This window comes from Xenopus tropicalis, chromosome 9, assembly GCF_000004195.4.
Source record: "Xenopus tropicalis strain Nigerian chromosome 9, UCB_Xtro_10.0, whole genome shotgun sequence".
NCBI classification, from domain to species: Eukaryota; Metazoa; Chordata; class Amphibia; order Anura; family Pipidae; genus Xenopus; species Xenopus tropicalis.
In genome coordinates this window covers 2,908,668-2,919,820 of record NC_030685.2, presented here as the reverse complement: position 1 = coordinate 2,919,820, position 11,153 = coordinate 2,908,668, and the positions used below count along the sequence as shown (strand labels likewise).

The window sequence follows — 11,153 nt, the reverse complement described above, 5'->3', positions numbered from 1 at the left end:
GCCTTGTGTTACACTGTTTCAGGGGTCAGTCTCCCCCAGCGAGTCAGGTCTGTAAGGCTGCTGCCTTGTGTTACAGTGTTTCAGGGGTCAGTCTCCGCCAGTGAGTCAGGTCTGTCAGGCTGCTGCCTTGTGTTAGTGTTTCAGGGGTCGGTCTCCCCCAACGAGTCAGGTCTGTCAGGCTGCTGCCTTGTGTTACAGTGTTTCCGGGGTCAGTCTCCCCCAACGAGTCAGGTCTGTCAGGCTGCTGCCTTGTGTTACAGTGTTTCAGGGGTCAGTCTCCGCCAGTGAGTCAGGTCTGTCAGGCTGCTGCCTTGTGTTAGTGTTTCAGGGGTCGGTCTCCCCCAACGAGTCAGGTCTGTCAGGCTGCTGCCTTGTGTTACAGAGCCCCCAGTGCAGAAACACTGCTTCTAATAGCCATTATACATACAAATAAGTCAAAAACCATTGCAAATTTGTCATGAATCTATATTGCAAGATTGCTTAGAATTTTGTTTTATTAGGCAAAGAATTATCGTGGGTTGACTTGTCCTTTAAAATATAATCAACATGTTTGCGTGAGTTGTAAATCATTTCACGCACAGAGCTTACGCTTTTCCCCCCGTGTGACTCTGAAAATGTATCTTAAGGTTACTGTTACGGGTAAAACATTTCCCACACTCAGAACAACAAAATGGTTTCTCCCCTGTGTGAGTTCGCTGATGATTATTAAGGTGGGATTGGTTTATAAAGCATTTCCCACAGTCGGAACAAGAGAAAGGTTTCTCCCCTGTGTGAGTTCGTCGATGGACTCTGAGGTCAGATGAAGTGGCAAAACACTTCCCACACTCGGCGCAAGGGAATGGTTTCTCCCCCGTGTGGGTCCGGTAGTGTCTCTTTAGATCCCAGCGCTTTATAAAGCTTTTTTCACACTGAGAACAGGAGAAGGGTTTCTCTCCCGTGTGGGTTCTCTGATGGACCGTAAGTTCCGACGGCTTTTTGAAGCATTTCCCACAGTCGGAACAAGGAAACAGTTTCTTACTTGCATGACATTTATGAAGGTATCTGCAACAGGGGAAGTGTTTCTCTCCTGATTGGGTTCTTTCACGTCTATCAACGTCTCTGTTTTGAAGAAAAGGTTTATGGCACGGATCGTATTTCCTATGTAAAGGTACCTGAGATTCATATGAGGGCGTATAGGCATTTTCATCATATTCATTACCCTGTATTTTTAAGACGCTGCAAACTAGGTTGCAATCTGATTGATTTTTGCCTTCCCAAGAAGCCGCCTCCTCTTTGATGCCATCCAATATATATTTAGCTGCCGAGCCGTTATTCAGGCTGCACCCCATGATAGGAGTAGCTGTGTCTGTTCCCTGTATCTGTTCTGTAAGGGGATTAATGCTGCAATCTGATTGGTTCCCTCCTTCCCATGAAGCCGCCTCCTCTTTAATCCCATTGGCTGGTGGGGGCTGTTCCGCTGGAGACATTTCAGGGTTTGTGAGATTTCCGTCGGCAAAAAAATCTGCCCCTTCAGCCCCAATCTTGCTTGGCTCATTATTATAACATAATGTTCCTCCCAGATCAGCTGGAATCTCTCTCATATCTTCATATTCACCGTCTGGCAAAGAGAAAATTACCCACTATGGATTATCACAGAGATATATCAGCTTGAAAAAAAATTCTAAACACAATACAGAAAACAGGTAGCATTTATTCATTGTACTACTGGACTAATAATTATAGAGTTTCCATTAGGGGTAGTTCATAAGATTTTCTGGTTGGAATGTTGGGAAGGATTTTAGCCCAGCCCTGCACCATGCATTTCCCAATACACAATGCAGGCAACTCTTACAGATCTGTATGACAGCTGGGCGCCTGTGCCACAAGCAATTAACTGGGTATAAATAGGTGCCCTAATTGACATGATCCAAGGTCTCTCAAAAATTACAAAACATCCTGCGTACTGTGCATATGATAGAAACCATTACTCACCCAGTGGGCGGAGCTGCTGGGGCTCCTCCTCCTTTATCCCTTCCCTGTAAAGGGTCTGATTTCCTTTTATATACTCCCACTCCTCCAAGGAAAAATAGATGGAAACATCCTCACACCTTATGGCAACCTGGCACACACAATGTTACAGTCATCCCCCAGCCAGAGAAAGGGATTATCATACACTGTTACTAAACAATAAGGGGGGATTGGGGGGCCGCACCCACCTCTCCAGTCAGCAGCTGGATGATGTTGGAGATGAGTTCCAGGATCTTCTTGTCATTTTCCTTCTGTATGACGGAGCCAGGGGCATGCAGGGCCCCCAAACCCACAGTTGGGCTCTTCTTCTTAGGGATGACGTAGCCCTATGTATTGAGAGGGAGAGAGAATGATGAGTGTGTAACGCAGCAGAGAGACTCCCTTTGTACAGACAGACAGTCTCTTCTCACTGTGCCACTCACAGTGCCCCCCTCACCTCTCCAGTCAGCAGATAGATAATCTCCAGTGTGAGATTCAGGATTCTCTCCTTCCGCTCCTCATTTTTATCCTTCTTCCCCATCACTGGGTCACTCGCTTCCTCCCACATTCCCATTGGCTCCTTGTGGGAGGGAGGGGCCTGGAAGTGGAATTAAGCACTTACACATTTCTATAGGGGATTATTCCCAGCAATATCCCCCAAAACAATTACAGGGGCCCAGACCCACAGAATCCCATTAATGGGACACTGTATATTTGCTGCTGTAACACAGAGCAGACAGTTAGTGTGTGAGTTGCAGGACTGGAGATAAACAAAGCTGCCCTGTACCTGCACTCTGATTGATGTGGGCGCCTTGCGCATGATTTGGATGGGGGGTAGTAAAGGGCCCATAAGGGGGGCAATAGTACAGACCTGCTGTGTTGAGGAAAAGGTCGGGGAGGAGGTTGGGCGCTGGGGGGAGAGTGGCCCCTGTGAGTTTAGCTCAGTACAACTCAGTTGGCTAGGGCAGAGATGCCAAGACTTACACCCACCCTGTGCCATGTAACAAACCATTACTGGGCATTTTGCTCTGGAGCTTTACTTACCCTTTAAGATAGAACACAGGGATGAACAAACCCCAGTAAGTGCCCCAGTTAAAGGGATAGGTGGGTAACCCTAGTGCTGCTGGGGATGTTGCACATACAATAGAATCCCTAGTACCAGTCCCAGGACTGCCCCTAACAATCCCCAGCTCTTACCCCCGACTCACTGCCCTGAAGCTCCTTATGTCCCACTGACACAGTCATTTCCGCCCTACTTACTGGCTGAGTTGGTTGGGGGATTGAGCGCTGCCCCGGTCCCTTACTGACCCGTTTCCGCACGCTGCTCCGCTGCCCGAAGCTGTAAGGGGAGGGGCGACACGCTGACTCGTTGGCTGAGAGTAGAAGGGGAGGGACGCGTTAGCCGATTGGCTAAGTGCTGAATGTAGGCGGGCACAAACAGCTATCGAGAAGAACAATTGGATTAGAAAAGACAAGGCGGGACTGAGATTTAGGGACAGAGGGAAAATGTATTGCTGTTTGTACAAGAGTAAAATATAAATAAAGCCCATGCGTTTTGCTAAGGGATACAGGCATCCGGCAAGAACCGAATTATTTTATTACAATTCTCTCTACGGAATTTCTGCCCCTCGGAGAGTCCGGAGCTAGCTTATATATCACTTGTAATATCGCCCATAGCAACTAGTTTTCGGTAGAAAATGAAAGCAAGGCTCTGATTGGTTGATGTGTGCAACACCCCCTGGTGATATTTATCAGTTCCAGCCCCTGGGATTTCATTCCTGTTTATATCTGAGTTTGTCTGAGCTCCTCATTCTGCCTAAACCTGCTGGGAAGTCTCTCCCTGAGCTGGGAATGGTGTGATCCAACTGTACCCCAGCTGGGCCTCCCAGGGAAATAGCACCTTGGCCCAGTCTGGCTCTGGGGTCATTCCCAAACTCCCCCACTAATGACTGCACAATCACTTAGATTGTAAGCTCTACGGGGCAGGGACCTCCTTCCTACTGTGTCTCATACCACATGGCACTTATAATAAATAAATACTATATATATATATGTGTGCAACACATATATCACTTGTCCTCCCTGTGTGTAATTCTGTATATTGTAAGATTGTACAGCGCTGCGTACCCTTGTGGCGCTTTATAAATAAAGTTATACATACATAAATACCATGTAATCACTTCATACATGCAGAGCCCTGTAATATGTAACCAATCAATCTCTTGGAAAAACAATAATATAAACTAGATTCAATGGGGTGAGCCCCTTCCTATGCTGATTGTGTGACCGCCTTTCCACCAGTCTCAATTCAGTTTCTATTGCCCATGTCTATATGATATAACATGCTGTAGCTCGTACCCTCCCTTTAAAGGAGACATATTGGATAAATGGGAAAAATGGCTAATTTTGTAGGCAATTATGAATAATATCCGGTGCTGGTTTCCCTTTGGGCTAAACATTAACCCTATCTGTAACAATGGCCCCTTAATTGGAGCTCCCTATAGATCCTCTCACTTCTCTGTCTGAGTTTGAAATGGAGAGTGGGCGTGTCCTAACGGTCCCTGCCAGAAGCACAGTAGGAGGGGGAGAGCCAATCACAGCCCTGCACTCACACAAGCACAGAGAGGCTTCAGTTCCCTATCAGGGCAGCCTAGCTGCTGATTGGTTCCTATCCTACAGTGCAGGGTACGGAGGGCCGCCGGCTCCCCAGCTCATCCAGAGAATTCAGCCAGCAGGAAGTGGCACAGATGGGCGGGGCTAGTGGGGTTTGGGGGAATTTCTCAATAAATCAGTCCAAAATACAACTTTCTTAGCACAATCCTTCTATATCTAGAGGAGTATAATTCCCTGGTACATTCATCATTTTTATAGGATATGTCTCCTTTAATGCTGAAATCATTCAGATGCTTTCCCTGCGTGAGTCCTGGCACTCGGAGTACGAGCCAATGGTTTCTCTCCTGTGTCAGATCTGTCAGGCTTGGAGGGTAGTGCTGTGTGTATTCCCCACACTCAGGGCAACAAAATGCCTTCCCTCACCAATGAGAGCCGTGGTGTCAATAAAAGTTCAATATTAGGCACGGTCAGTACTGGGAAATAGTTTCTCCCGTGTGAGTCCTGTGGTGTCTCTCAAGGTCGTGTGCAAAAATACAGACAATAATTTAGGGCACCTGGTGCAGCTGTAGTTTCTCTATAATGTATGGTTTGCTATGTGAGATTCAGACATGGAATGACAAAAACTTAACTTCAATACTTAAAGGAGAAGGAAAGGCTAGTAAAGAGTTAATCCCAAAATGCAGGCATACCTTCAGTTCTCTCAATAGTGCCCTTAAAGGAGACATATTGGATAAATGGGAAAACCCCTAACCCTGTATGAATATTATCCGGTGCTGGTTTCCCTTTGGGCTAAACATTAACCCTATCTGTAACAATGGCCCCTTTATTGGAGCTCCCTATAGATCCTCTCAGGTCCCTGTCTGGGTTTCACATGAGGGGTGGGCGTGTCCTAACGGTCCCTGCCAGAAGCACAGTAGGAGGGGGAGAGCCAATCACAGCCCTGCACTCACATAAGCACAGACAGGCTTCAGTTCCCTATCAGGTCAGCCTAGCTGCTGATTGGTTCCTATCCTACAGTGCAGGGTACGGAGGGCCGCCGGCTCCCCAGCTCATCCAGAGAATTCAGCCAGCAGGAAGTGGCACAGATGGGCGGGGCTAGTGGGGTTTGGGGGAATTTCTCAATAAATCAGTCAGAAACTGTTAAATATTGGGTATTGGAAAATAAGTTGTATCCCAGGCCTGAATGAGTTAACATGGTTCAAATGTGCACCCTGACTCACAATCTACACTATATCTCTATACATACACTATACATACCCCATTGTTCCTTGAGTCTGGAATGTGATTGATAGGAAACATATGGTCTTAGGGGTAATACAGTGGGGGAGGATTTTCCAACAGGGATATATATCAGCAACAAAAGGCTGGTCTCACAGATATACAGACACACACACCCTTACACACTCACACAAGCTCTCACTTACACACATTCACTCTAACACACATGCATACATACATTTTTACCACTTTAAATGAATACATACATACTTTGTATTGTATTGGGAAGCTGTCAATATTGTTTGTGACTGGCTTAATCATTGGTAATTTGTATGTACTTTTTGTAATTCTTTTCCACACATTAAATATACTTAAAATATCACCTTGGTGAGTGGTGTTTGTTGACCATAGTACTTATACAAATATATAAGAGAAAAGATAATTATAACAGATGGCGAGTCCAACCAAAATATAGCCCTGGACACTACACATATACACACTCTGTCAGCTTCAAAGGGGGACAGAAGGGTGTAGCTGAACTGAAGCTTCCAGATGTCTATATGAGTAAAAGAACCTAGAAGTTACTTGTGTAAGTATTAATTGCGGGCGCAGGAGGAATATTCTGCTTTCCGGTGAGTATGGATTTTCTTGATAATTTGGCTAGGAAAAGCAAATTTGAGTTTAAAATCCCTCATAGCATTATGTCTGATGCAGAGATATGGTCAGATATGTACAGTCAGTGTGTGGAGGCAAATGTTAAGTTAGAAGAAGGAATGTCATTTTCTAAGATGAAGCACAAAATTAACAATGTTATGTTAATGGTGAAAACATTTAATATGTTGATGTGCTCAGGTAGGAAGGGAACTGATGATGTAGGAAAGACTAATTCTCATTCTGGTGAGGAAAAAGTTGAATGTGATACAGTTAGTACTGACTGTCTGGCTAAGGGGATTGCTCAGCATGAACTGAGATTGGCAGCAGTAGAATCAGTTTTGCAAAGGAATAACCAGGTTTCGGTTATTACAAAAGAACAGAGATCTATGTTTATTCCGGATCTCAGTGATCCAGAATTAGATTATGATAGGGCAAAACTGCAATTAAAAGTTAATAAACAACTTTTAAAAATTGTGAAAAACATTCCACATTTTAATGCAAATAAGAGTGTTTTAACGAATTGTGATCTGTTCGAGTCTCATATAGAGAGATATGAGTTAAGTGAAGAACAGAAGAATAAAGCATTTAAACTGTGGGTGCCAGCACGTATTTCCCAGAGGTTATCAATCCCTGTGAGTGCTCCCGGCACTGATACAGATGGGAATCTAATACACGGCACAAGGAGGGACAGGCTATTAATGCTTAATTATATAATTAATGGTGAGAATATGCTTGATATAGAGGTGCTTAATAATCTAGAGACCTCTATAGATGATGACCCCTTTACATTTCTGGTTTTGTTTGAGCAAGTTTACAGACTGGTTATGGGCATTGAAGAAGATCAAGTTACACAGCAAATGATAAAAGCTTTTGTAAACAAGTTTAAATATCTAGATCCTGGTGCTAATATTTTTGCTTGCAGTCTGGATACTCTTCAGAAAGCAGCATCACATATAGATAAGTACAGGAGACAGCTTATACTGCATAACTCAGGCCCCTCAATCATTCACATGATAAGGGAAATATGCCAATCAAATAAAGCAAAGATAAAGGCATATACCCATGCAATCTGCCATTTTTGCAGAAAGCCAGGTCACTTCTTTAAGAGATGTTTTAAGAGACGTAATTTAATCAAAAAGCAAATTAAAAATGATAAAGATTCTGAAATGAGGCAAGAGCAAGCTCAGGTCTGTGCTGTTACACAGGCAAGGGAGCCTGATGCACAGAATGGCCACTCCCAGGGTCCCATGAATAGACCAGTCTGTCGGTATAAAAGACCCAGGACTGAAGAGAAAAGGAGTTACTCATTGTTACTGAGAAAAGGAATATGCACATTATAGGGTTAGTGCTAAAGAAATGTTAGTACTTATTTCTTAAAGGTTTGTAAACATTGTGTAATTTAATATAATTGGGTATACCTATTGAGAAAAACTTTTACATGGAAATATGTAGCAGTGTTATTGTGATTGTAATGTTTCATTGAACTGCAGAAGCAGGAAAGTTTAATGTGTGTTGAAAATTTTTATACTGTAGAATTTCTGCAAATGATAACCCCCTATTTAGACAAATGCCAAGTTAGGTTTGTTGAAAAGCTATTTTGGCAGTGGAATCATAAACATCAGAATTGTATTGTTATTTGTAGCATAAAGTGTCTCTGTATGCATTATGGGTTCTGAAGCCATATACTGTCTGTAGCCTAAATGTCAGGAAATTATTCTTGAGATTATGTAGCCCAGATATTATAATGGGTATAAGGGAGACAGGGAATATTTAAGGGAATGATGTCACCCAAAAGTTGTGGAGCAGAATTTATTAATCTATTATTCAAAGTTTGCTTGTGATGATCAAATAAAGGAGGTTTGGTGTTGATTGGTTCAGATTTCTAAGGCTGGGTGAATGACTAGGTTGAAAATTATTTTGGAGGATTTTTAAGATTCAGTGTAGTAAAAAGGTATCAGCACTGTTTTCCTATTTAAACAAGGCTCTCAGGAATATTGTACCAACCCCCATGCCAGAGTGATATGTTTTTCTAGTCTGTTTTACTAGAACCAGGAGAATATTGTGTTTCCACTGACTAATATGTTAGAAAGATATTGTCTCTAACAAAATCCGAGGTGATTTGAAGAAGCATATGCCCAGTGATTGATTGACATTATGGGGCTGGATAGTCTTGAAACATATAATATAGGGTATATGGTAGGCACATTGTGGATTCAGAGGGGGAAGGTAGGCATGGAGCATGATCTTTGATGGATGTGGGGGCCCAGAAAGTGTTAAGACTTTGTCTAGTTTCCATTTGTTTTTTTCAGCTGTTGGGGCCCCTAACTCAGGCCCTGGGAACCCTTTTGTGTGTACATCCTCTGTCTTCATTGTGTTGTTTCATCTGGTTCTCCAAAATGCCATACGGTCATTCCCATTCATACAGGGGCCTTATTATAGCAGTCTTTGGTTCCAAGGGGCACACTGGTAACATTCAGGTTACACCAGGGAGTGATGTGTAGAATTGCTCAGTCATAGGTATTGTGCTCATATAATGAGCATACTTCTACTGTATAAAAGTTGGGACAGTTAAACAAAGCTTATTTTGTGAAGATTGCATTGTATTTCCATGTAAATTGTTTCATAAACGGAGGGAAATTATTATTATAGGCATATTTGCCAATAAGGGAATTATTTCACTAACCTTTACCAAATAAGTACAGGAACAAGAGAGTAGATACATTTCTAATCTATAATTGCATTAGTACAATTTTTGGTTTGTATTTAGATAAAGGGTAACAGGGAAAGATGGGAAAAAGCTTGAATACACTAACATCTGCGAGGGGGATTCACAGAGAGTAAAAGGAAGGCTTAGGCCCTGAGTGATACATAAGGAGAGTAAAAGTTAAACAGATGAAATTACTGAAGGTGTAAAGAATGTTAGGACCTTGTAAACTAGTAAAATGAAAGCATACTAAGTTATATATTGTTTAACTAATTGTGAAATTTGCCAAGTTTTTGTGATTTTTTCAGATGGGTTTCTTCCTCTACTGAACAGACCAAGGATAATAAAGAAATGTGGTGTCTTCTGGTAGTCCATGGACAGACTATGCATGCAGTGTGGTTTTATGTGACATTGTTTAAGGACTGTCTGTTAATCCTTGGTCTCATAAGTTTGTTATATGTTTGTTTGTAGTGACTAACAGGAGCATGATTGCATGGTTCCAATACAGGGAAATCTTAATTAACATTGATTAATCTGCTCTCTGTTAACTACACTGTACCTGATTCAAGTAATTTTTACGTGTTTAAATTTGAAACTTAAAGGTGCACATACTGAAGTCCTGCGCAGGTTAATAAATTGTTTTTATATAAATTATTTTTGATAACGTACGTTTCAATCCATTGATGTTATGAATATGTTGGAAGAGTACTCTATATACATCTTATGGACCTTTGATAGTTTGGATAATCATATGACCTGGCCAGTTATGTGATGAAATGTTTAAACCTATCAAAGATGATTATAAGATGTATATGTTTAATAACTATGGTTTAATAACTAAGTTATGATTATGGATCCAATATTTTTTTCTCTTGCAAGATCATCAACTGTATATACATATGTTTTAGGTTTGTTTGGAGGTATAAAGTCATACTCAGTGTTAATTTTTTTTATACGTGTAATGTAAAATATAATTTCCATCAAAGTTTAGATTGCACAGGTTAATTAATTTAACCTGTATGATATTAGTCAAACTATTGAACTGGTTTCCAGTAGAGAGGTGCATTATTGCAAGAGGTTAACTAACTTAATATAAATAAGAAATGTTATCTAGATACTATTTCTAAATCTATGAAAGATGTCATTATAGAAATGTTACTATGGACCACATATTAAGATATGATGCAGGAATGATAACCAACTTTAATGCAGGCAGGAATTATTAAGGTATGAGGCAATTGCTGGGATGGATAGGATTATGTTTTTTAAGGTCTCAAATAATGGTCTTTTTGACTATGTAAGTTTATTTGTTTTAACATGGAGTCTGGTTAAATTGGTTGAGAACCTTGGTTTTTAAGGGTCTTTGAAACAGATGGGCTTTGGTATCCTATTACACAAGGACACATGTGATTCCATACTATACACACATACTACTGATCTATATATTATATAGTTAATACAGGGTATAAAGTGTATGTGTTAGGAGTTTGATTTTGTTTTTTCTCAATAGTTATATTAACACTAATGAAAAACAAAAGACCATAAGACACCAGTGACAAATACATTTCCCAGCAAAGAACAAAGAACTCATTCTTGTTTTAACAACATGTATATGCGGTATCATTATTTGTATAAATAAAGCAAAGTTGGGGATTTAACATTTCATTGTACAGGTAATACATCTTAGACACTCATCTGGATGAGAAGAAACATCTGAATAACATCAGCTGCTGAAATATTTCTTTTATATTTCATAGGAAATATTAAATGTGTTGATCATGGGGAAAAGTATCACATGGATAAAAACATCCTGCAATAGATAACAGATTATACAGTTTAAGAATGTTTTCCTTAATATGCAATTATGTTGGGACCATGAAAATAGTTATTACTTACAACATTTTAAAAGGTTAAGGTAATGAATGGACAATAATGATTTTTATGTCTATGCCTTAAACACATGTTTGTTAAGAACTGG

General features: G+C 41.1%; 1 protein-coding gene across 1 annotated transcript; it reads right to left on the bottom strand.

Annotated features, from left to right (window-relative positions):
* Positions 1 to 447: 447 nt before the first annotated feature.
* LOC105948311 (oocyte zinc finger protein XlCOF7.1-like) lies at positions 448 to 2,488 on the bottom strand (the record flags this gene model as incomplete). Its single annotated transcript, XM_031893079.1, has 4 exons — positions 448 to 1,597; positions 1,972 to 2,098; positions 2,196 to 2,333; positions 2,444 to 2,488. Coding segments are annotated over 4 exons (1,323 nt in total), but the record flags the coding sequence as incomplete, so codon positions are not given.
* Between the last annotated feature and the right edge of the window lie 8,665 nt (positions 2,489 to 11,153).